This window comes from Ambystoma mexicanum, chromosome 13 (assembly GCF_040938575.1).
Source record: "Ambystoma mexicanum isolate Mex_15411 chromosome 13, UKY_AmexF1_1, whole genome shotgun sequence".
Lineage (NCBI taxonomy): Eukaryota > Metazoa > Chordata > Amphibia > Caudata > Ambystomatidae > Ambystoma > Ambystoma mexicanum.
The window spans coordinates 840,135,521-840,161,761 of NC_090938.1; the positions used below are offsets into that span (position 1 = coordinate 840,135,521).

At 50.7% G+C, this 26,241-nt stretch overlaps 1 protein-coding gene across 5 annotated transcripts in view; it reads right to left on the reverse strand.

Moving 5' to 3' along the window:
• DDR1 (discoidin domain receptor tyrosine kinase 1) overlaps window positions 1–26,241 on the reverse strand; it is a 318,555-nt gene that overhangs the window by 115,477 nt on the left and 176,837 nt on the right. For all 5 annotated transcript variants that reach the window (XM_069635358.1, XM_069635356.1, XM_069635355.1 and 2 more), the window contains 4 exons: window positions 21,621–21,849; window positions 18,891–19,038; window positions 5,168–5,270; window positions 46–232 (listed from right to left, as the gene is read on the reverse strand). In XM_069635358.1, coding sequence (XP_069491459.1) covers window positions 46–232; window positions 5,168–5,270; window positions 18,891–19,038; window positions 21,621–21,849 — 667 coding nt within the window. The remainder of the gene's footprint in view (window positions 1–45; window positions 233–5,167; window positions 5,271–18,890; window positions 19,039–21,620; window positions 21,850–26,241) is intronic.

Genomic DNA, 26,241 nt, shown 5'->3' on the forward strand with positions numbered 1-26,241 from the left:
CCTTCCCCGTGCCACCAGCCCTATCCCACCGGTGCCCACACTCACCCTCATGTACGTGAAGGCTCTCAGGTAGTCAAACTCAAACTCCATCTCCAGGAACCCTTTGCTGAAGGAGGCGCGGTTCCAGCCCACATAGTCATAACCTGGCCACACCCTCAGCTCCTTGATCTGTGTGAAGTCATCAGAGCCCAGCACCCCATCCGTGAGCTGGCCAAGGCCCCCGTACAGCAGGCTGGGGGGACAAACAGAAGAGAGGAGTATTAATGTCTTACAAAAACATCAAAGACAAGTTAAGATGCTTAGACTCTAAGGACAGCGCGTAGAGGCAGTCAAAAGGGGCCCATCAGGCACCAGGTCCATTGTGGAAACCGATCCACCCCCTTTGGAAGTTCATGGAGATGACAGACTCAGGTCACGTGAACCCGAGCAGACATCCCAGGTGGGAATCACCTGGTCCTGGTGGCAGTGGTCGGCGATCCCTGGTCAGGGCAGTCGAGCTCTTGCGCTAGTTTAGGTGTTCGTCTCATGCATTTGGCTCATTCTACACAGTGGGTACAAGTCCTGACGAAAAGTCACTAAAAATCCCATTCCAGAGCTTGGGAGGAAGAGTGGGGAATGCAAGAGATGCTGAATGTGAACAATATGAGCTGGTGAGGGAGATGCCGGGGATACTTGTGTCACCCAATGGGAGTGGGTTATCTCTACTGGAGGGTTTGGTGCCACTTGTGTCACCCAATGGGAGTGGGCTATCTCTACTGGAGGGTTTGGTGCCACCTGTGTCACCCAATGAGAGTGGGTTATCTATACCTGAGGGTTTGGTGCAACCTGTGTCACCCAATGGGAGTGGGTTCTCTCTACCGGAGGGTTTGGTGCCACCTGTGTCACCCAATGGGAGTGGGTTATCTCTACCGGAGGGTTTGGTGCCACCTGTGTCACCCAATGGGAGTGGGTTCTCTCTACCGGAGGGTTTGGTGCCACTTGTGTCACCCAATGGGAGTGGGTTCTCTCTACCGGAGGGTTTGGTGCCACTTGTGTCACCCAATGGGAGTGGGTTCTCTCTATTGGAGGGTTTGGAGCCACCTGAGTCACCCAATGGGAGTGGGTTCTCTCTACTGGAGGGTTTGGTGCCACCTGTGTCACCCAATGGGAGTGGGTTCTCTCTATTGGAGGGTTGGGTGCCACTTGTGTCACCCAATGGGAGTGGGTTCTCTCTATTGGAGGGTTTGGTGCCACCTGAGTCACCCAATGGGAGTGGGTTATCTCTACTGGATGGTTTGGTGCGACCTGTGTCACCCAATGGGAGTGGGTTATCTCTATTGGGGGGTTGGGTGCCACTTGTGTCACCCAATCAGAGTGGGTGTGTCTATTGCAGGGTTGGGTGCCACTTGTGTCACCCAATGGGAGTGGGTTCTCTCTATTGGAGGGTTTGGTCCCACTTGTGTCACCCAACGGGAGTGGGTTCTCTCTATTGGAGGGTTTGGTGCCACCTGAGTCACCCAATGGGAGTGGGTTCTCTCTATTGGAGGGTTGTGTGCCACTTGTGTCACCCAATGGGAGTGGGTTCTCTCTATTGGAGGGTTTGGTGCCACCTCAGTCACCCAATGGAAGTGGGTTATCTCTACTGGAGGGTTTGGTGCGACCTGTGTCACCCAATGGGAGTGGGTTATCTCTATTGGAGGGTTGGGTGCCACTTGTGTCACCCAATGGGAGTGGGTTATGTCTATTGCAGGGTTGGGTGCCACTTGTGTCACCCAGTGGGAGTGGGTTATCTCTATTGCAGGGTTTGGTGCCACTTGTGTCACCCAATGGGAGTGGGTTCTCTCTATTGGAGGGTGGGTGCCACTTTTGTCACACAATGAGAGTGGGTTATCACTACCTGAGGGTTTGGTGCCACCTGTGTCACCCAATGGGAGTGGGTTATCTATACTTGAGGGTTTGGTGCCACCTGTGTCACCCAATGGGAGTGGGTTCTCTCTACTGGAGGGTTTGGTGCCACTTGTGTCACCCAATGGGAGTGGGTTCTCTCTACTGGAGGGTTTGGTGCCACTTGTGTCACCCAATGGGAGTGGGTTCTCTCTACTGGAGGGTTTGGTGCCACCTGAGTCACCCAATGGGAGTGGGTTCTCTCTACTGGAGGGTTCGGTGCCACCTGTGTCACCCAATGGGAGTGGGTTATCTCTACTTGAGGGTTTGGTGCCACTTGTGTCACCCAATGGGAGTGGGTTATCTCTACTGGAGGGTTTGGTGCCACCTGTGTCACCCAATGGGAGTGGGTTCTCTCTACTGGAGGGTTTGGTGCCACCTGTGTCACCCAATGGGAGTGGGTTCTCTCTACTGGAGGGTTTGGTGCCACCTGAGTCACCCAATGGGAGTGGGTTCTCTCTATAGGAGGGTTGGGTGCCACTTGTGTCACCCAATGGGAGTGGGTTCTCTCTATTGGAGGGTTGGGTGCCACCTGAGTCACCCAATGGGAGTGGGTTCTCTCTATTGGAGGGTTTGGTGCCACCTGAGTCACCCAATGGGAGTGGGTTCTCTCTATTGGAGGGTTGGGTGCCACTTGTGCCACCCAATGGGAGTGGGTTCTCTCTATTGGAGGGTTTGGTGCCACCTGAGTCACCCAATGGGAGGGTTGGGTGCCACTTGTGTCACCCAATGGGAGTGGGTTCTCTCTATTGGAGGGTTTGGTGCCACCTGAGTCACCCAATGGGAGTGGGTTATCTGTACTGGAGGGTTTGGTGCGACCTGTGTCACCCAATGGGAGTGGATTATCTCTATTAGAGGGTTGGGTGCCACCTGTGTCACCCAATGGGAGTGGGTTCTCTCTATTGGAGGGTTGGGTGCCACTTGTGTCACCCAATGGGAGTGGGTTCTCTCTATTGGAGGGTTTGGTGCCACCTGAGTCACCCAATGGGAGTGGGTTAGCTCTATTGGAGGGTTGGGTGCCACTTGTGCCACCCAATGGGAGTGGGTTCTCTCTATTGGAGGGTTTGGTGCCACCTGAGTCACCCAATGGGAGGGTTGGGTGCCACTTGTGTCACCCAATGGGAGTGGGTTCTCTCTACTGGAGGGTTGGGTGCCACCTGAGTCACCCAATGGGAGTGGGTTCTCTCTACTGGAGGGTTGGGTGCCACCTGTGTCACCCAATGGGAGTGGGTTCTCTCTACTGGAGGGTTGGGTGCCACCTGAGTCACCCAATGGGAGTGGGTTCTCTCTATTGGAGGGTTTGGTGCCACCTGAGTGACCCAATGGGAGTGGGTTATCTCTATTGGAGGGTTGGGTGCCACTTGTGCCACCCAATGGGAGTGGGTTCTCTCTATTGGAGGGTTTGGTGCCACCTGAGTCACCCAATGGGAGTGGGTTCTCTCTATTGGAGGGTTTGGTGCCACCTGAGTCACCCAATGGGAGTGGGTTCTCTCTATTGGAGGGTTGGGTGCCACCTGAGTCACCCAATGGGAGTGGGTTATCTCTACTGGAAGGTTTGGTGCGACCTGTGTCACCCAATGGGAGTGGGTTATCTCTATTGGAGGGTTGGGTGCCACCTGAGTCACCCAATGGGAGTGGGTTATCTCTACTGGAAGGTTTGGTGCGACCTGTGTCACCCAATGGGAGTGGGTTATCTCTATTGGAGGGTTGGGTGCCACTTGTGTCACCCAATGGGAGTGGGTTATGTCTATTGCAGGGTTGGCTGCTACTTGTGTCACCCAATGGGAGTGGGTTATCTCTATTGCAGGGTTTGGTGCCACTTGTGTCACCCAATGGGAGTGTGTTCTCTCTATTGGAGGGTTGGGTGCCACTTTTGTCACCCAATGAGTATGTGGGTATCTTTAACCTTTTCTTTGCCAGGACTTGAATACCTTGCTATGGAAATGAGGACATATGTATGTACACCCTGGGGCAGGAAAGGCACCAAGCGTGGGTTTGGGGGAACTTGTGTATCCTAGCAAGAGACAGAGGCCCTCATTACAGTTTAGCTGGTATGGCGGCATACCGGCAAAACCGCCTTACTGTCCCCGCCAGCCGATATACCGGGATATTGCGGGTGGCTGAGACGACGGTAAGTTCCCATCCCATGGTGTCCCCGAGGACTCCATAGGATGCGGTTGCCTGAATTACTGGCACTGGTATCACCAGTGCTGGTGATTCAGGCATTTCTTTGCCGGTAAGGGCCTGATATACCGTCAGGTCAGGCCTCCTGGGAGATCCATGGCCCCTACCAGCAAACTTGCGTTTTGCCGGTCTGTATAAAATGCTGATGCCTCCCAACCCTGGCCAGCCTTACCCCAAGACACACTGTTTCTGGAATGAACCCTCTCCTGGCTGAACTCCATGACGGTATATACACCTCACAGGCGTGCACGTGTCTAGTCTTACACCGCCCTACCAGCTGCTCCAGAGCTGCCCTTGCACCCTCATGGCAGCTCCCACAGGTGCTGTGTGTGTCTAGTCCCCCTTCATCACTCTGAGATGAGGCCTCCAGAAATGGGCACGTTGCTAGAAGGGGCCCCCAACATCCCACATAACTCTTTAGATGTGGCCCCCAGGCACTGCTTAAGGTGATGCAGCAGTAACTGGATGGAATAATGTGGCCCTCAGGACATGAAGGGCCCCTTCAAGCAATGGCTTCAGAGCCACCCTCGCCAGTGGCCTGTTCAGGGGAGTCACCCCTTTCCTGATGGTGACCCCCCAGCATTACCCCTGCACCCGGGCCAGCCCCTGGGTCTCTGCCCACAGTGTCTCGTGACCCTATTTAGAAACTAAGGTGATGTCCCTTATCTCCCAATTAAAGCAGATTAAGGGGGGGGCTATAAAGTAGGGGCTTGAACTGACTCTAACACCTGAAAGAGCTGGGTGGGCTCTGGGGTTGCTGATCAGGGGCAGGAGAGGGGAGAGTTTGAAGGTGGGGCCTCTTGACGCGTCCTAGCTGGGGGGAGCCTGAGTGGGGGTGGGGGGGAGAGGGGAGAGGGCTCTCCATGTCCCCATCAGCCATATGAGCCGGGGGTGTCTGAAGTGGTCCCTTTTTTTAAACAAGGGACTGTGGACCGTGTTTTTCGAAGGTTGACAAAAGATATTTTCGAGCCCAGAAAGGGTTCTGGGATGACAGCTATGGCAGAGCGACCCATTCCTCTGAATATATGCCCGCCCCCGGCCAGCAGAGGGCTGCGGGTACCTGGAGAGGCTGAAGCCGTCGTAGGTGGAGTCGTTCAGGTTGATGGTCTCGGTGGCGAGGGTCATGACCTGGCCCATTGGAGAGGTGTAGGACTGCAGGCCGTCTGGGGGGAGAGAAATGTCTCGGTGTTAAAGAGACCACACACATAAGGCATGTCCTACACAGGAGCAGTTTGTACCCCCGCCCCCCACCAATCTTCCACAGCTGAGGCCAATGTCATAATGTTAAGCCATATTACAAAACAAACAAAAAATACCACAAAGGATAGATGCCATGGAAATAGGGAAGGGAACTACTGGTGGTCCCTCCTCTATTTCCATAGACAGCAGTGGGGCGCAGAGGTGTGTTGGGGGGTTAGGGCCGGGGTCAGGTGAGCTGTGGGGGACCCGAGCTGGAGGAAGTAAGGGGGAGGGGGGAGCTCGAGGGGGACAAGCTAGGAATGTCTGAGACACCAGGGAGTGGAAAGCAGAGTTATAGAAAAGAGCGGACAGTAGCAGGTGGTGGCAATTAGGGAGTTTGGCTTCTGGGCCCTTGAATTGGCTGGGACATGCCATGACATCACAGCTAGGCTGCTGTATGTATATATGTATTTATAAAGGCTATAAAGGTTTTCTTTGTGACTGGTCACATGTAACGTTGCTTCTCTCTCTGTCCCGGCTTAATGTGGGCTGGGGTCCAGGTGTATACTAAGTCACCACCAATACAATTGGAGTGAGTAGCAGGAGTGGTCCTCAGAGCAGAGATGGGCCTTGGGGCAGGGAAGGGCCTCAGTACATGGACAAGCCCAAAGTTGAGGAAGGAGCTTGGGCAGTGATGGGCTCCCACAGAAGCGCCCAGATGAGTGCGGGCATGTGTCTCAGGGAAACCATGAACTTTACGGACAAAAATGGGCCTTGGAAAAAAATGAGCCATTGGGTAAAAATGGGCCCCAGTGCAGGTATGGGCCTGGGGTAAGGGATGGACCTATGGGCAGGGATGGGCCTAAGGGCAGGGAAAGACCTAGGGGAAGGGATGGGCCTATGGTCAAGGATGAGCCTAAGGGCAGAAATGGGCCTAAGGGCAGGGATAGACCTAAGGGCAAGGATGGGCCTAAGGGCAAGGATGGACCCAAGGGCAGGGATGGACCTAAGGTCAAGGATGGGCCTAGGAGCAGGGAAGGGCCTAAGGGCAAGGAGAGGCCTATAGTCAAGGATGGGCCTATGGGCAGGGATGGGCCTAAGGGCAGGGATGGATCTAGGGGAAGGGATGGGCCTAAACGCAGGAATGGGCATGGGAGTATTACACTGGAGATGGTGCAGGAAACCACTGCACTCCCTCTCAATGCATGTTGATGTGTTTGCATATCTTGCACACAAAATATCTCAGCTCTAGAAAATTGCACTGGTTTCCTATTAAAACATAACCAAAGGGAATTCGTATCTGAAATGCTGACTGCAGTTTCCGTACATAGTAGACATGTGTGGCCCCCGAGGGAGAACACTAGGTGCATGTTACCCCCGGCCCAGGACCCCGAATACGTGGGTGCTCTGGGGACTGGCACCCCCTGGGAACAGGCACAACAGCAGGTGAACCCCTTCATTTCTTGTTTTTGAGGACAGGGACTGATCCCCTCATCACAAGCTGCCCCCTCCTCCTATTTTATTTCAGCTCAGGCCCCTCTTGCAAAAACTGCACATGGATTTCAACTACATGTTTGACATTGTTAAAAATACAATGTATTCATTTAATCAAAAAACAACATACAAATTTATGTGTTAAACAAGCATGGGAAAGGCACTTGCCAGGCACTGCCGTAGTGGTATTAACTGGGCATTGATGGTAGCAGGTGCAAAATGGTGCGAGTACCTGAGCATCTAAGCAGGACCTGGCAACGGACTAATACTTATACACAAGCCAAAGCTGTTGGCTTTGCCAATGTTTGTTTTTACAGTGAAGGACATGCATAGTGCTTATAAATGGAGTGCCTGAAGGCAGACCTGGTTAAGACATTTTTTTTACACCAGTAGCAGTTTTCCCCAATAAACTCCGGCTTTGTGAGGCGAAAATGCCCAGTCAGGTCCTCCATTTGAATTCAAGAGTGTCTTTTTCTTGCCCCCATGTGGCAGACTAATCACAGCCCCACTTTGTTTAATTGCAACAAGGAGAGCCCCTCATTCAAAGCCCCTATTTTAAGCTCTTATGTTAAAGCTCTTATGTTAATGACAATAGTTTAGGCTTAAATGTAGCACTTTCAGTACCACCTAAGAGCCCAAACTAAAAAGTAATGAGGTGAGAGGAACACTGCTGGATACTGAAGTGCTCAGAAGAGGTGACGGCCTGAAAGTGCCAGCAAAGGCAACCTGTAACGTGCACGCTGTAAAGCGCTGTAAAGCGCACATTACTAACGTAGAGGAAACCGATGTAAATAGGCAAGAAGGTGAGAAGACGCCTGCTGGATACTGAAGTGCTCAGAAGAGGTGACGGCCTGAAAGTGCCAGCAAAGGCAACCTGTAACGTGCGCGCTGTAAAGCGCTGTAAAGCGCACATTACCAACGTAGAGGAAACCGATGTAAATAGGCAAGAAGGTGAGAAGACGCCTGCTGGATACTGAAGTGCTCAGAAGAGGTTTATGGACTGAAAGTGCCAGCAAAGGCAACCTGTAACGTGCGCGCTGTAAAGCGCTGTAAAGCGCACATTACCAACGTAGAGGAAACCAATGTAAATAGGCAAGAAGGTGAGAAGACGCCTGCTGGATACTGAAGTGCTCAGAAGAGGTGATGGACTGAAAGTGCCAGCAAAGGCAACCTGTAACGTGCGCGCTGTAAAGCGCTGTAAAGCGCACATTACCAACGTAGAGGAAACCGATGTAAATAGGCAAGAAGGTGAGAAGGAGCCTGCTGGATACTGAAGTGCTCAGAAGAGGTGACAGCCTGAAAGTGCCAGCAAAGGCAACCTGTAATGTGCGCGCTGTAAAGCGCTGTAAAGCGCTGCACATTACTAATGTAGAGGAAACCGATGTAAATAGGCAAGAAGGTGAGAAGACGTCTGCTGGATACTGAAGTGCTCAGAAGAGGTGACGGCCTGAATGTGCCAGCAAAGGCAACCTGTAACGTGCGCGCTGTAAAGCGCTGTAAAGCACACATTACTAACGTAGAGGAAACCAATGTAAATAGGCAAGAAGGTGAGAAGACGCCTGCTGGATACTGAAGTGCTCAGAAGAGGTGACGGCCTGAAAGTGCCAGCAAAGGCAACCTGTAATGTGCGCGCTGTAAAGCGCTGTAAAGCGCTGCACATTACTAATGTAGAGGAAACCGATGTAAATAGGCAAGAAGGTGAGAAGACGTCTGCTGGATACTGAAGTGCTCAGAAGAGGTGACGGCCTGAAAGTGCCAGCAAAGGCAACCTGTAACGTGCGCGCTGTAAAGCGCTGTAAAGCACACATTACTAACGTAGAGGAAACTGATGTAAATAGGCAAGAAGGTGAGAAGACGCCTGCTGGATACTGAAGTGCTCAGAAGAGGTGACGGCCTGAAAGTGCCAGCAAAGGCAACCTGTAATGTGCGCGCTGTAAAGCGCTGTAAAGCGCTGCACATTACTAATGTAGAGGAAACCGATGTAAATAGGCAAGAAGGTGAGAAGACGTCTGCTGGATACTGAAGTGCTCAGAAGAGGTGACGGCCTGAAAGTGCCAGCAAAGGCAACCTGTAACGTGCGCGCTGTAAAGCGCTGTAAAGCACACATTACTAACGTAGAGGAAACCGATGTAAATAGGCAAGAAGGTGAGAAGACGCCTGCTGGATACTGAAGTGCTCAGAAGAGGTGACGGCGTGAAAGTGCCAGCAAAGGCAACCTGTAACGTGCGCGCTGTAAAGCGCACATTACTAACGTAGAGGAAACCAATGTAAATAGGCAAGAAGGTGAGAAGACGCCTGCTGGATACTGAAGTGCTCAGAAGAGGTGATGACTGAAAGTGCCAGCAAAGGCAGCCTGTAACGTGCGCGCTGTATAGCGCTGTAAAGCGCACATTACTAACGTAGAGGAAACCGATGTAAATAGGCAAGAAGGTGAGAAGACGCCTGCTGGATACTGAAGTGCTCAGAAGAGGTTATGGACTAAAAGTGCCAGCAAAGGCAACCTGTAACGTGCACGCTGTAAAGCGCTGTAAAGCGCTGCACATTACTAACGTAGAGAAAACCGATGTAAATAGGCAAGAAGGTGAGAAGACGCCTGCTGGATACTGAAGTGCTCAGAAGAGGTGATGGACTGAAAGTGCCAGCAAAGGCAACCTGTAACGTGCGCGCTTTAAAGCGCTGTAAAGCGCTGCACATTACTAACGTAGAGGAAACCGATGTAAATAGGCAAGAAGGTGAGAAGAGGTCTGCTGGATACTGAAGTGCTCAGAAGAGGTGACGGCCTGAAAGTGCCAGCAAAGGCAACCTGTAACGTGCGCGCTGTAAAGCGCTGTAAAGCACACATTACTAACGTAGAGGAAACCAATGTAAATAGGCAAGAAGGTGAGAAGGAGCCTGCTGGATACTGAAGTGCTCAGAAGAGGTGACGGCGTGAAAGTGCCAGCAAAGGCAACCTGTAACGTGCGCGCTGTAAAGCGCTGTAAAGCGCACATTACTAACGTAGAGGAAACCAATGTAAATAGGCAAGAAGGTGAGAAGACGCCTGCTGGATACTGAAGTGCTCAGAAGAGGTGATGACTGAAAGTGCCAGCAAAGGCAACCTGTAACGTGCGCGCTGTAAAGCGCTGTAAAGCGCACATTACTACAGTAGAGGAAACCGATGTAAATAGGCAAGAAGGTGAGAAGGAGCCTGCTGGATACTGAAGTGCTCAGAAGAGGTGACGGCGTGAAAGTGCCAGCAAAGGCAACCTGTAACGTGCGCGCTGTAAAGCGCTGTAAAGCACACATTACTAACGTAGAGGAAACCGATGTAAATAGGCAAGAAGGTGAGAAGACGCCTGCTGGATACTGAAGTGCTCAGAAGAGGTGATGGACTGAAAGTGCCAGCAAAGGCAACCTGTAACGTGCGCGCTGTAATGCGCTGTAAAGGGCACATTACTAACGTAGAGGAAACCGATGTAAATAGGCAAGAAGGTGAGAAGGAGCCTGCTGGATACTGAAGTGCTCAGAAGAGGTGACGGACTGAAAGTGCCAGCAAAGGCAACCTGTAACGTGCGCGCTGTAAAGCGCTGTAAAGCGCACATTACTTACGTAGAGGAAACCAATGTAAATAGGCAAGAAGGTGAGAAGACGCCTGCTGGATACTGAAGTGCTCAGAAGAGGTGACGGCCTGAAAGTGCCAGCAAAGGCAACCTGTAACGTGCGCGCTGTAAAGCGCACATTACTAACGTAGAGGAAACCGATGCAAATAGGCAAGAAGGTGAGAAGACGCCTGCTGGATACTGAAGTGCTCAGAAGAGGTGACGGACTGAAAGTGCCAGCAAAGGCAACCTGTAACGTGCGCGCTGTAAAGCGCTGTAAAGCGCACATTACTAACGTAGAGGAAACCGATGTAAATAGGCAAGAAGGTGAGAGACGCCTGCTGGATACAGAAGTGCTCAGAAGAGGTGACTGACTGAAAGCGCCAGCAAAAGCAACCTGTAACGTGCGCGCTGTAAAGCGCTGTAAAGCGCACATTACTACAGTAGAGGAAACCGATGTAAATAGGCAAGAAGGTGAGAAGGAGCCTGCTGGATACTGAAGTGCTCAGAAGATGTGACGGCGTGAAAGTGCCAGCAAAGGCAACCTGTAACGTGCGCGCTGTAAAGCGCTGTAAAGCACACATTACTAACGTAGAGGAAACCGATGTAAATAGGCAAGAAGGTGAGAAGACGCCTGCTGGATACTGAAGTGCTCAGAAGAGGTGATGGACTGAAAGTGCCAGCAAAGGCAACCTGTAACGTGCGCGCTTTAAAGCGCTGTAAAGCGCTGCACATTACTAACGTAGAGGAAACCGATGTAAATAGGCAAGAAGGTGAGAAGACGTCTGCTGGATACTGAAGTGCTCAGAAGAGGTGATGGACTGAAAGTGCCAGCAAAGGCAACCTGTAACGTGCACGCTGTAATGCGCTGTAAAGCGCACATTACTAACGTAGAGGAAACCGATGTAAATAGGCAAGAAGGTGACAAGGAGCCTGCTGGATACTGAAGTGCTCAGAAGAGGTGACGGCGTGAAAGTGTCAGCAAAGGCAACCTGTAACGTGCGCGCTGTAAAGCGCTGTAAAGCACACATTACTAACGTAGAGGAAACCGATGTAAATAGGCAAGAAGGTGAGAAGACGCCTGCTGGATACTGAAGTGCTCAGAAGAGGTGATGGACTGAAAGTGCCAGCAAAGGCAACCTGTAACATGCACGCTGTAAAGCGCTGTAAAGCGCTGCACATTACTAACGTAGAGGAAACCGATGTAAATAGGCAAGAAGGTGAGAAGACGCCTGCTGGATACTGAAGTGCTCAGAAGAGGTGACGGACTGAAAGTGCCAGCAAAGGCAACCTGTAACGTGCGCGCTGTAAAGCGCTGTAAAGCGCACATTACTTACGTAGAGGAAACCAATGTAAATAGGCAAGAAGGTGAGAAGACGCCTGCTGGATACTGAAGTGCTCAGAAGAGGTGACGGCCTGAAAGTGCCAGCAAAGGCAACCTGTAACGTGCGCGCTGTAAAGCGCTGTAAAGCACACATTACTAACGTAGAGGAAACCGATGTAAATAGGCAAGAAGGTGAGAAGACGCCTGCTGGATACTGAAGTGCTCAGAAGAGGTGATGGACTGAAAGTGCCAGCAAAGGCAACCTGTAACGTGCGCGCTGTAAAGCGCTGTAAAGCGCACATTACCAACATAGAGGAAACCGATGTAAATAGGCAAGAAGGTGAGAAGGAGCCTGCTGGATACTGAAGTGCTCAGAAGAGGTGACGGCCTGAAAGTGCCAGCAAAGGCAACCTGTAACGTGCGCGCTGTAAAGGGCTGTAAAGCACACATTACTAACGTAGAGGAAACCGATGTAAATAGGCAAGAAGGTGAGAAGACGCCTGCTGGATACTGAAGTGCTCAGAAGAGGTGACGGACTGAAAGTGCCAGCAAAGGCAACCTGTAACGTGCGCGCTTTAAAGCGCTGTAAAGCGCAAATTACTAACGTAGAGGAAACCGATGTAAATAGGCAAGAAGGTGAGAAGACGCCTGCTGGATACTGAAGTGCTCAGAAGAGGTGATGGACTGAAAGTGCCAGCAAAGGCAACCTGGAACGTGCGCGCTGTAAAGCGCTGCAAAGCACACATTACCAACGTAGAGGAAACCGATGTAAATAGGCAAGAAGGTGAGAAGGATCCTGCTGGATACTGAAGTGCTCAGAAGAGGTGACGGCCTGAAAGTGCCAGCAAAGGCAACCTGTAACGTGCGCGCTGTAAAGCGCTGTAAAGCGCTGCACATTACTAACGTAGAGGAAACCGATGTAAATAGGCAAGAAGGTGAGAAGACGCCTGCTGGATACTGAAGTGCTCAGAAGAGGTGATGGACTGAAAGTGCCAGCAAAGGCAACCTGTAACGTGCGCGCTGTAAAACGCTGTAAAGCGCTGCACATTACTAACGTAGAGGAAACCGATGTAAATAGGCAAGAAGGTGAGAAGACGCCTGCTGGATACTGAAGTGCTCAGAAGAGGTGACTGACTGAAAGCGCCAGCAAAAGCAACCTGTAACGTGCGCGCTGTAAAGCGCTTTAAAGCGCTGCACATTACTAACGTAGAGGAAACCGATGTAAATAGGCAAGAAGGTGAGAAGACGCCTGCTGGATACTGAAGTGCTCAGAAGAGGTGACGGACTGAAAGTGCCAGCAAAGGCAACCTGTAACGTGCGCGCTGTAAAGCGCACATTACTAACGTAGAGGAAACCGATGTAAATAGGCAAGAAGGTGAGAAGACGCCTGCTGGATACTGAAGTGCTCAGAAGAGGTGACTGACTGAAAGCGCCAGCAAAAGCAACCTGTAACGTGCGCGCTGTAAAGCGCTGTAAAGCGCTGCACATTACTAACGTAGAGGAAACCGATGTAAATAGGCAAGAAGGTGAGAAGACGCCTGCTGGATACTGAAGTGCTCAGAAGAGGTGACGGACTGAAAGTGCCAGCAAAGGCAACCTGTAACGTGCGCGCTGTAAAGCGCACATTACTAACGTAGAGGAAACCAATGTAAATAGGCAAGAAGGTGAGAAGACGCCTGCTGGATACTGAAATGCTCAGAAGAGGTGATGGACTGAAAGTGCCAGCAAAGGCAACCTGTAACGTGCGCGCTGTAGAGCGCTGTAAAGCGCACATTACTTACGTAGAGGAAACCAATGTAAATAGGCAAGAAGGTGAGAAGACGCCTGCTGGATACTGAAGTGCTCAGAAGAGGTGACGGCCTGAAAGTGCCAGCAAAGGCAACCTGTAACGTGCGCGCTGTAAAGCGCTGTAAAGCGCACATTACCAACGTAGAGGAAACCGATGTAAATAGGCAAGAAGGTGAGAAGACGCCTGCTGGATACTGAAGTGCTCAGAAGAGGTGACGGCCTGAAAGTGCCAGCAAAGGCAACCTGTAACGTGCACGCTGTAAAGCGCTGTAAAGCACACATTACTAACGTAGAGGAAACCGATGTAAATAGGCAAGAAGGTGAGAAGACGCCTGCTGGATACTGAAGTGCTCAGAAGAGGTGACGGCCTGAAAGTGCCAGCAAAGGCAACCTGTAACGTGCACGCTGTAAAGCGCTGTAAAGCACACATTACCAACGTAGAGGAAACCGATGTAAAAAGGCAAATAGGTGAGAAGACGCCTGCTGGATACTGAAAAGCCAAGGGAGACGAATGCCTGTAAAAGCAGCCGGTAATCTGCCCGCTGTCAGTCACTGAGCAGCTTTACGAAAAATGCAGCAAAGTTCCCGCGCATTCTACAGGGGGCGCTAGTACTCTACAACAACACTGACCTTTTAAAGTGCGCAGTACAGGGTTAGATTCAAACAGAGGCAAAAGTGCTGCGATTACAGCTAATCTTTTTCCCAGATCAAAAATTAATGCACTCATCGAAAAAGATGTTCAGGGACAGTGGTGACTTTAACCCAAGACACTCAGTTATGCCTTTTCCAATTTCAGACGAGGCCCCAGACACCCCTAGAGGGGTTTTCCCACACAGCTGTCATGCTCTCATCGGGAGTGATAACCACTAGTTCAGCCAGGATTGTATTTTCTAAATAGCCTGCGTTAACTTGTTATTTCTAGCACAAGGATTTTCTTTTTTTTTTTTTTTTTTTTTTTTTTTGATTTTAATAATTTTTTTTTATTAAGGTATGTAATATACAATCATAAAGTCATAACTTCATAAACATAATGCAGTGAAACTTTTACATGAGAATAGATTAAACAATGGTAAAGTGGAAGTGTTCCAGTAGAGCAATTAATTAAATACACTGTGTGCAATGTGAAATTGAGCATATAAGGAACAAATTGTCAATATAATTGAAAACTTACACATAAGAACTATAGCACAGTGTTGTGCACAACTTAGTATGGAACAAATTCTGCATTATGATGTCTAAGTGGGGGGGGAGGACAAACATACAAGGATTTTCTTTTAATGATGTCGACACACAGCATTTTGGCCTTTAGCTGGAGATCTGCCAACCCTATTGCTGTCTCCTATGTATTCCTCTAGGCCTTCATCAGGACTGACATGTATTGCTTTGGTGTGAGATCAAATCTCTTCTCTAACCCTACTGGGTAGAGTTCATTCTCTTTTCCATGTTTTGGGGGAGGGTGAAATATTCGGTTGGTTTTCTGACATCATTTTATTTGCTTCAGATTTGGTTCTTTGTATATTTATTGTAACACCTGCAATGAAGTTTCCCCCATCTTCATTGGAATTGTGGACCTGGTATACGTGTGTACTACCGCTCGATGGCTGCACACAGCGGAAACAGCCATCTTGGGCTGAAAGTCCCTCTTCCTTCAATGGGACATCCCAACAATCTGGGACTCCAAAATGGCGGATAACGGACGGGCCCGCATGAGTCTTAACCTTGCAGACTCTTCCTGTCAGTGCATGCTTGCTGCTGGCGGTAATGGTAATACTACCACCTGCAATACCGCCAAATTACCACAAAATAATATTTATGTCATTAATAACACTAAGATGAGCTTTAAAATACACCTTAATTACATTATATCATCATCATTATACTCACAAATAAATCTACAACCGTAATAAATCATTATTTCATTATCCAGCTTCCAATAATGAGAAAGGGCAGCGCGTTCCCTTTAGTGTCGTTTAATAACACCTCATCGACGCTCACTCAACTACTATTTCCGGACCCAATAGAACAATTATTCGAATCATTTCCAAAAAGTCCTTTAAAATCAATTGCCAAATATATTATGTGACGAAGTTCAATTTCAAAATGTCCCCGAAAACACCTGGGACCAGAATTGATCGCTGCGAATATTACTAATGCCGAGCAGATTCTATGTTAGATTTGCAAATACGACATTCATTCTTTCTATGAGATATGTGTTTCACAACATACATGTGTAGGTATTTATGAATGACCACAGCAGCGCCGCCTGGAGGATCCATGACACGTCAAGTCATGCAGGAAAATGAGAGCTTTTTCTCTGAAACCTTCTGATGAAGTCAGAACACACAGCGAGGCCGGATCAATAGAGACGCTTTCTAAGCTTTTACATCTTTTCTTTTCATTTTTAACGAATGTTTATTTTTAATTGTGAAATAAAGTAGTGAATTAACGCTCCATCTCATGAGAGCCGTTTCTCAAAAGCGAAGAAAGGGGGATGCCAATAAATGGAGTGCGACCGCCACCTGGTGGGCGAATATATGGATGCGCAACATCAAGCCAAACATTCCTTTCAATGGTTTAGGTTAGTTTTGTAAGACGTAAAAAATGCGAACAATGTTTACTTTTGATCGCGAGTGAAGAAAAAGAGTTATATGCTGGTGTTATAAAATACAGACTGTGTGAGCATCGCTGTGCCTGTGACATGAGGAACTTACTTAGAAATGAATGGAACTCCGGCTCTATTCTGGGATGTATTGACCCCTCACATGTGGTGACATGTAACCCCCTATTCCCTCTGCTTGTATAGAGCAGTCGACTCTGGGTAGTGGGGATACTCCTATTGAGTTGCGAAGAGGAGCAATGCGAGTGGGACATATTGCTATTGCAGATAGCCACTGTCCTGCCTGTCAGGGCCAGTGTCCTGCGTGCGTGCTGTCAGTGCCACGGTCCTGCCTGCGTGCTGTCAGGGCCAGTGTTCTGCCTGTCAGGGCCAGTGTCCTGCCTGCGTACTGTCAGGGCCAGTGTCCTGCCTGCGTGCTGTCAGGGCCAGTGTCCTGCCTGTCAGGGCCAGTGTCCTGCCTGCGTACTGTCAGGGCCACTGTCCTGCCTGTCAGGGCCAGTGTCCTGCCTGCGTGCTGTCAGTGCCACGGTCCTGCCTGTCAGGGCCAGTGTCCTGCGTGCGTGCTGTCAGTGCCACGGTCCTGCCTGCGTGCTGTCAGGGCCAGTGTCCTGCCTGTCAGGGCCAGTGTCCTGCCTGCGTACTGTCAGGGCCACTGTCCTGCCTGCGTGCTGTAAGGGCCAGTGTCCTGCCTGTCAGGGCCAGTGTCCTGCCTGCATACTGTCAGGGCCACTGTCCTGCCTGCGTGCTGTCAGGTTTATCGAAGGAAAATTGAGTCAAAGGCTACCCTTGTCATTGACGCTATGGTAGTTTGCTTTTGTCGGCAGTGGAGCTTCAGATAGCATGCATCAGTTAGCTCTTACAGGAAAAAGGGAAGTGAATTCCTTTCTAAGCATTAAATAATGCAATTTTATTAATTCACCTAAGAAAATATGTTTAAAACAATGACATATGCCATCCTAGCCACAAAGAAAAACATTGCATACAATTCACAACAGATTATGCATATTTTGGTGGGTTAGTACATCTAAGGTCACTATAATTTTATGTATTGCTAATAATGAGGCAATACACAAACATTGTCGACACACAATAAAATCAGGTGTTTCTAGTGCAGTGAATTGATGAAGCTGCCAGCGGTTGAAGGGATCGGAACCTGCTGGTTGTGGCACCGCACTGACCGCACCGCACAGGACTGCACTGACCGGTTGTGGCACCGCACTGTCTTCAGGACTGAGGGCTATTGGAGCGCGATGGTGCAACAAAGTGCCAGGCGCCTAAGGTAGTGCGAGCGTCATGGCTGAATGTTGTTTTGTTGCCAGTGGTCAAATGGATCTCTGGCGTAGAGTTGACATCCGTAAATGGGGCACGTGGTCTCTGGAAGGGTTAGTCTGGGATCCAGGTCAGTTTGAGGGAATCTCTATGTAGTATTCACCAAGGTACTGTGATTATGGTCTGAGCGAGCTGTGTAGCTTGCTCCCGATGTTGTCTGATTGACAGCGCCGTCAATACAAACTACGGAGGACCATCTAAAATTCAGAAAACTTCAAAAACATGAGTCTTCAACTCCGAACGGGAGTACCCTGGGGAACCCCCTATTCGAACAACCTCTTACCGTAATCCTGCCGGCATTTAACCTACCCACTTAATCTGGCCTCAACCAGCATATACAATCCATATAAAAGAAGAAGCGGTGACTGACTGACTCATCAGTGCCCAACTCAAACCTTTTAACCTAGGAACGTGAAATTTGGAAGGTACATTGTTTTCATGATGTAGTCACCCACTAAGGAAGGATTTCTAGGAATTCATACCACAAACACCTCTAATACCTTCAGAATATCAGTTTGAATTCATACGACTTCAGTTCCCCTTAAAGGATTGTTTCGTCATGACCATCAACAAATCTTAGGGGCAGATTTTAAAGGTAGCAGGGATTGACCTAAGGGAAGACTGCTTCTCGCATGGGCAGCTTTATGTGGCCTGTTCCAGAGAGAGCTCACCTAACTCTCTGGTAATCATATCACCTGGAGGGAGAACCACCAATGTAGTTTACACAGAAGTGCTCAAATAGTTTTATTTAGAAGGTTGCAGATGCCAAATGAGTAATTATTTTTTTTTTGTCTGTCTTATTATCTGTTTGTAATCACAACACGAAAAACTTCTGGACGCACATCAATGGAACAACTATCTTTCTTTTGTAGCCAATATGCCCCGACGTTCAATAAACATTGCTTATTACGTTAAGACATCAACCTGTAAATTATATTTCATAGTTTCAACAAAAAACTCAAGTGTCTTTTGAAAACAATTGTACCAAATCCCCAAATCCATGCGCGCGAAGCCATGGCCAACAGCTAGCATTTGTATACACCAGCCACTTTCGCACTTAGCATGTATCGATGGGTTACATCGACGGGTTAACAACCTCAGCCTCCAGCCTAATAGTACAATGAAACCTTATGCCCCTTGCTGCACCCAAAAGACAGCAGGAATTGTTACAACCCCTACATATGAATAAGAACGGGTAGTTTGCCACACCGGAGTGGGGGGCAAGTGAGAAGACAGGGTAAAGAATATGGGCTGCACTTAGTTAGGACATCGGGGGAAGGAAATGTACCGCCACTAACAAACCGTACTAAAAACTCACCCTTCTGCATACTCTGAACTAAACGCAATCATACCTCTACAGCACCACACTCCGCACGTATTTCACAATACAATGACAACAAAACCTTTACCATTATATAACAATGACCACTCTCATTTTCCAAAGCCCCTCCCATGCCAGCAGGAAAGCCCTCACCTTGCCACACGCAGCCGTACAGCTCCACGCGCATGCACACACTCATCACCCTGTCCGCCATTGGGTAGAAACGGACATAGCGGGCAATGACCGGTGGACCCAGGTCCTTCAGCACAATCTCGTGTGTGTTGTCGTTTCCAGCAATGACCTGCAGGGGAAAACAGAGATATGGTCTTGTAAAATGAATGTCATTGAACAATTATGGCTTCAGAGATGGGTGTGTCTGGTGGGATCGTGGGTTGAGACGGTCACCATTACTTTTTCACGTTAAAGCATCGGAATCCAGTCAAGTACCTGTGAAGTGAAGATGAATGTACAGGGCATAAAGCATATGTACTTGTAGACTTGAGCCAGACCTCCTCAAGTTCCGGGAACTGCTCAAAACTCTGCTGTTCTCTACCTCTTCCCCTCTTTCCCTGCCCTGCTAATCAACCCACTTCCGCTGGGACTGGTGGCCTGATCCTCACGAATTACTGAGGATTCCAGGCCTTTCTTCCAAGTCAATGCCAGGAATTCCCCGTCCACCCCCACCCCCTCCCACTACACTGCCCTTGCGGGCCTCTGCTTGGCAGCTCTGCATCCCACCGTGGGAGTCACTTGTACGAGCACTTAGCCTGAGGTTCTCACCTTAGCACGTCCCTCCGGGCCCTCCACCAGCAATTGCCCACTCCCCCCCATCTCCTGCACTTCTGCTCACTGCACTTGCACGCGCCCAGGCCACAAGGCCTAGTAGGACCATGACTGTATTTACTGTTTTGCCATTGTTATTATTTCCCCTGTTCCCTTCCCATTTGGCCTTGTGGTGCTTTGAAACACAATTCAGTTGTATAAAGCGCCTAACAAACGCTCAATAAAATAAAAAAATAAAAAATAGCCAGTTCCCAGGCCCGGTGCTATAGCCTTAACCCAATTGCATTGCTTTGATTTCTAAGCCATCATCTCTCCCTGTGCCTAGCCTTGCCCACTGTGCCCCGGTGCTATAAGCCATCATCTCTCCCTGTGCCTAGCCTTGCCCACTGTGCCCCGGTGCTATAAGCCACCATCTTGTCCACGCAGCCCTCCTCTCATTCTCCCATGCCCAGCCTTGCCCACTGTGCCCCAGTGCTATAAGCCATCATCCCTCCCGTGCCTAGCCTTGCCCACTGTGCCCGGTGCTATAAGCCATCATCCCTCCCGTGCCTAGCCTTGCCCACTGTGCCCCGGTGCTATAAGACACCATCTCCCGTGCCTAGCCTTGCCCACTGTGCCCGGTGCTATAAACCATCATGCCTCCCGTGCCTAGCCTTGCCCACTGTGCCCCGGTGCTATAAGCCACCATCTCCCGTGCCTAGCCTTGCCCACTGTGCCCCGGTGCTATAAGCCACCATCTCCCGTGCCTAGCCTTGACCACTGTGCCCCGGTGCTATAAGCCACCATCTCCCGTGCCTAGCCTTGCCCACTGTGCCCCGGTGCTATAAGCCACCATCTCCCGTGCCTAGCCTTGCCCACTGTGCCCCGGTGCTATAAGCCACCATCTCCCGTGCCTAGCCTTGCCCACTGTGCCCCGGTGCTATAAGCCACGATCTTGTGCACACAGCCCTCCTCTCATTCTCCCGTGCCCAGCCTTGCCCACTGTGCCCCGGTGCTATAAGCCATCATCTCTCCCTGTGCCTAGCCTTGCCCACTGTGCCCCGGTGCTATAAGCCACCATCTTGTCCACACAGCCCTCTGCTCATTCTCCCGTGCCTAGCCTTGCCCACTGTGCCCGAGTGCTATAAGCCACCATCTTGTGCAGACAGCCCTCTGCTCATTCTCCCTGTGCCTAGCCTTGCCCACTGTGCCCCGGTCCTATAAGCCATCATCTCCCGTGCCTAGCCTTGCCCACTATGCCCGAGTGCTATAAGCCACCATCTTGTGCACACAGCCCTCTGCTCATTCTCCCGTGCCTAGCCTTGCCCACTGTGCCCCGGTGCTATAAGCCATCATCCCTCCTCTCATTGTGCCTAGCCTTGCCCACTGTGCCCCGGTGCTATAAGCCATCATCTCCCGTGCCTAGCCTTGCCCACTGTGCCCCGGTGCTATAAGCCATCATCTCCTGTGCCTAGCCTTGCCCACTGTGCCTGGTACTGGTGTCCAGTCATAATGTCGAACCAATAATGTCGAATTACAAAAATGTCGAATCCAAAAAGTCGAAAACAAAAATGTCGAATTTTTATTTTTTTTATTTATATATTTTTTTTGGGCTCCGGGGGTAAAAAAAAGGGGGTAAAACAAAAAATTTTTTTTAAAAAAAGCGGGGTTGGGGGGGGGGGGACCCCCCCCATTTCGAAAAAAAAGCAACCAAAAAAAAAAATTCGACATTTTTGTTTTCGACTTTTTGTTTTCGACTTTTTGACTTTCGACATTATTGGATTCGACTTTTTGACTATAAACCCCTGGTACTATAAGCCATCATCTCCTGTGCCTAGCCTTGCCCACTGTGCCTGGTACTATAAGCCATCATCTCCTGTGCCTAGCCTTGCCCACTGTGCCTGGTACTATAAGCCATCATCTCCCGTGCCTAGCCTTGCCCACCAGCCTCAGGCTTCACCTAGTTCCTATCCCACCACTGACTGTAATGACCCAGCCCTCGCCTCCATCCCCCAGTCTTCTGCCATGATCACAAAGCCCTCACCGGATTCAGAGAGCCTTCACCTCGCCCCCCACTGCGTGTTCTCCACCCCTCCCTTGAACCCCAATCTCTTGGCTCACCTCATTCCCCCAGCGGTCCTTCCAGCACATCCACTTGTGCCCGTCTCGACTGTACTGCAGTTTGTAGAAGCGGGCAAACTCGTTGCCATGACCATTTCCATGGCGCCCCTGGGTGCCCACCAGTGTGATGAAGTAGAGCCTGCTGAGGTCCACCTGTAGGAACTCCTCATTGTTGGGGAAGACAGGCCCCGAAGGGCACCAGGCTCCGTCGCCCTCACTGGTGTCCAACCTGCGAGAGGGTGATAGAAAGGAAAGGGTGATGAAGGTGCGTAACCAAGACCTCATCAGCGTCTAAGTTCATCACTCTTTGTAAGAGTTCTGCCAAGATCTTTCCACTCGGGTCAGCCTTCCATTCCTATCCATAGGCTCCTGAGGCTAAGACATGGGTGGGATATCCCAGCAGAAGCTACCATTACTCTCCTTTACACAGAGGCACTATATGTAATGCTGCCATGCTGCCACCAGATGCACCCTCACACCGGGGGCTCTCTCTGACAGATTGTCAGACCATGAGACATATGCGCTGCTCCTTTCCTGCCACCAGGGGGCCCTCTGCCACTTCCTCAGAGTATGAGAGATATGCACTGCTTCTTTCCTGCCACCAGGGGGCCCATTGCCACTTCCCCAGAGTATGAAAGATATGCGCTGCTTATTGCCTGCCACCTGGGGGCTCTCTGCCACTTTCTCAGAGTATGAGAGATATGCACTGCTTCTTTCCTGCCACCAGGGGGCCCATTGCCACTTCCCCAGAGTATGAAAGATATGCGGTGCTTATTGCCTGCCACCTGGGGGCTCTCTGCCACTTCCTCAGAGTATGAGAGATATGCGCTGCTTCTTTCCTACCACCAGGGGGCCCTCTGCCACTTCCTCAGAGTATGAGAGATATGCACTGCTTCTTTCCTGCCACCAGGGGGCCCTCTGCCACTTCCCCAGAGTATGAAAGATATGCGGTGCTTATTGCCTGCCACCTGGGGGCTCTCTGCCACTTCCTCAGAGTATGAGAGATATGCACTGCTTCTTTCCTGCCACCAGGGGGCCCTCTGCCACTTCCTCAGAGTATGAGAGATATGCGCTGCTTCTTTCCTACCACCAGGGGGCCCTCTGCCACTTCCCCAGAGTATGAAAGATATGCGCTGCTTCTTTCCTACCACCAGGGGGCTCTCTGCCACTTCCTCAGAGTATGAGAGATATGCACTGCTTCTTTACTGCCACCAGGGGGCTCTCTGCCACTTCCCCAGAGTATGAGCGAGATGCGCTGCTTCTTTCCTGCCACCAGGGGGCCCATTCCCACTTCCTCAGAGTATGAAAGATATGCGCTGCTTAATGCCTGCACCTGGGGGCTCTCTGCCACTTCCTCAGAGTATGAGAGATATGCACTGCTTCTTTCCTGCCACCAGGGGGCCCTCTGCCACTTCCCCAGAGTATGAGCGAGATGCGCTGCTTCTTTCCTGCCACCAGGGGGCCCTTTGCCACTTCCCCAGAGTATGAGCGAGATGCACTGCTTCTTTCCTGCCACCAGGGGGCCCATTGCCACTTCCTCAGAGTATGAGAGATATGCGCTGCTTCTTTCCTACCACCAGGGGGCCCTCTGCCACTTCCTCAGAGTATGAGAGATATGCACTGCTTCTTTCCTGCCACCAGGGGGCCCTCTGCCACTTCCCCAGAGTATGAAAGATATGTGCTGCTTCTTTACTGCCACCAGGGGGCTCTCTGCCACTTTCTCAGAGTATGAGAGATATGCACTGCTTCTTTCCTGCCACCAGGGGGCTCTCTGCCACTTCCTCAGAGTATGAAAGATATGCGGTGCTTATTGCCTGCCACCTGGGGGCTCTCTGCCACTTCCTCAGAGTATGAGAGATATGCACTGCTTCTTTCCTGCCACCAGGGGGCTCTCTGCCACTTCCTCAGAGTATGAAAGATATGCAGTGCTTATTGCCTGCCACCTGGGGGCTCTCTGCCACTTCCTCAGAGTATGAGAGATATGCACTGCTTCTTTACTGCCACTAGGGGGCTCTCTGCCACTTCTTGAGGAATGATGGGGCATGGCCTTCTTCTCTGCTGTCAGCAGGGGATCAGGCACTTTCCCAGACATAGAGGAATTGCTGCTGCTTTAAAACCTAAAGAGTGGAGCCAAGTTCATCTCAGACATGGGTGGGATGTCCTCTGCTGCTCCCATGTGCCCAGGGGCCCTGTGACCAGGGAACTCTTCCTCAGGCATGAGTGGGACCAGCGTGGCTTCTTGCGGAATATGTCACACTGCTCTCTTGCCTGCTGGTGGCACTTGGAAACGTTTCTGATATGATATGATATGGCATTTGTAACGCAAGGAGCGAGGAAGCAAGGAAGGGGGAGCAGAGGGAGGACAGAGGCAACGATCTTACTAGGCCACGTGACATTGAGATTGCGCAAGTGCAGGGGATGAGGAAGGGGAAACGTGCAAGGGGAAAGGGGAGGGGGCAGTGCTGTTCATGGGATCAAAACAATAACAAGAAGTGCAGCCAGCAGGGGGCAAGTGCAAGGGTAAGTGCAGACAGCAGGTGTCCAAAAGTGCAGGTAGGGGGACTGTAGGGTTACATACAGACCCAAGTGCCAGGGTCACCGGGAGGCAGTGCGGGTGTGCAACTGGGCGGGCAGGGACCTAGGCCTGAAATCAGAGGGTAGCCAGGTGACCAGTGCATTATCACACAGGAAATCAGCAGGAGAGAGGAAGAGAGAAGGCAGAAGCAAAGAGGAAGGTCTCGAGGTGCTTCCAGAACCGCAGATGGCTCTACTCAAGTTTCAGATAGGCAGGGAGGCTGTTCCAGACGGAGGCCCCAGCCAAAGAAAGAGATCTACCACCAACTCGTTGCTTGGAGAAGCGACTGACCCTGAGGGAGTTGAGGTGGAGGAGCAGAGAGCTTGAGTAGAAAGGTATTTACGAAGAGAGAGTTGGAGGTATTGAGGACCCAGGCCCCAGAAGGCCATGTGGACAATGCAGAGGGTCTTGAACTTAATCCTTGCAGCCACTGGGAGCCAATGCACAGATTTCAGTGCTGGAGCGATACGATCCCTGGGCTTGAGGCCAAGGACAAGTATTGTAGTCCTGTTCTGAATGAGTTGCAGAGGGCAGGCAGATTTAGAAAGAGGCTGTTGCAGTAGTCCCGCCTAGAGAGAACCAGAGCTCTGGAGACAGAGCGCTTCTGGGGGAAGGAGAGGAACGGAAGAATACCTCTGAGGAGGTGCAGTTGGTAGTTTGACTTCTTAGAGATGTTAGAGATGTGAGGAGAAAAGGAGAGTGGGGGGGGGGGTCGAAGATGACCCCGAGGTTCTTAGCCTCACAAGTGGGAGCAGGAAAGGGCCAAGGGAGGCCGGCCAGAGAGTGACAGGAATACAAGGTGCAGGTGTGCCGATGAGGAGAATCTCTGTTTTACTGGCATTTATGCAGAGATCGTTGGCGGCACACCACTCCTGGATGGCGGACAGACAGACAGAGATAAGAGAAGGAGAATAGGTGGCAGAGGGGAGCCTGAAAATGAGCTGAGTGTCATCCGCATGGCACCGAAAGTTGGAGCAGAGAGCGGCAATGCAGTGGGCAAGAGGTGCCAGGTATTGGTTGAATATCCAGGGAGAGAGGTTAGACCCCTGGGTAATACCACAGGTAGAGAGTGAGATAGAGGAAAGGAAGGACCCACGTTGGACCTGGGAGGGTTGATCAGAGAAGAACAAGGTCAACCAGGCCAGAGACTGATCCATGATACCCAGGTTATCACGGAGACGATTGAGCAGGATGGCATAGTTGACCGTGTCAAAGGCAGAAGAGAGATCGAGTAAGATGAGGACAGAGGGGAGATTAGAATCAAGGTTAGAGGGCAGGTTTTCACGGATGTTCAGGAGAGCAGTTACTGTGCTTTGGGCAGCTCTGAAGCCAGAATGATGATCATGGAGACAACAAACAGATTCAGAGTGGAGGTTAAACTGGGAGATGGCCAGATTTTACAAGAGTTTGCCCAGGAAAGGAGTGATGGAGATCAGGCGATAGTTAGCCGGAGAAGAAGGGTCGGCTGATGGTTTCTTGAGAAGAGGGTGCACAAGAGAATGCTTCATGGGGGAAGGGAAGGCTTCAGTGGCAAAGGAGTGGTTGCAGAAGTCGGCCAGGGCAGGAGCGAGGGTGTCAATGTGGTGCTTGATGGTTTTGGAAGAACAGGGAAGAACCTGTTTTGATGATACTTTCATATATCAGACTTGTCTAGAAACCTCATCAGGGAAGAACAGAGGAAAGGAAGAGAAAGAGGGAGGAGAGGTGGCCACAGGGTGGTCTGGTGACAGGAGATGTAGAGACTGCATCAGGATTGGCCAGCTCCTTGCAGATTTTAAAGAGTTCGGCTGAGTTGTTAATTGCTGCAAAGACTCGGGCTTGGATATGAGCTCTCTTCTTGGTGAGGACGGAGAGCCATTATTGCCTTTGCAGCAGGCGGCAGGCCAGTTTGTCAGAGGATGTACATGAAGCACGCCATTTCCTCTCAGCCACCCTGCACTTGCGTTTAAGGGTGATGAGGTCTGAGTCGTACCAACAGTTGCACTTGACTTTGGGCTTCAAGTGGATCCTCATGACAGGGGCAAGGCTATTAAGAGTATCAGAGAT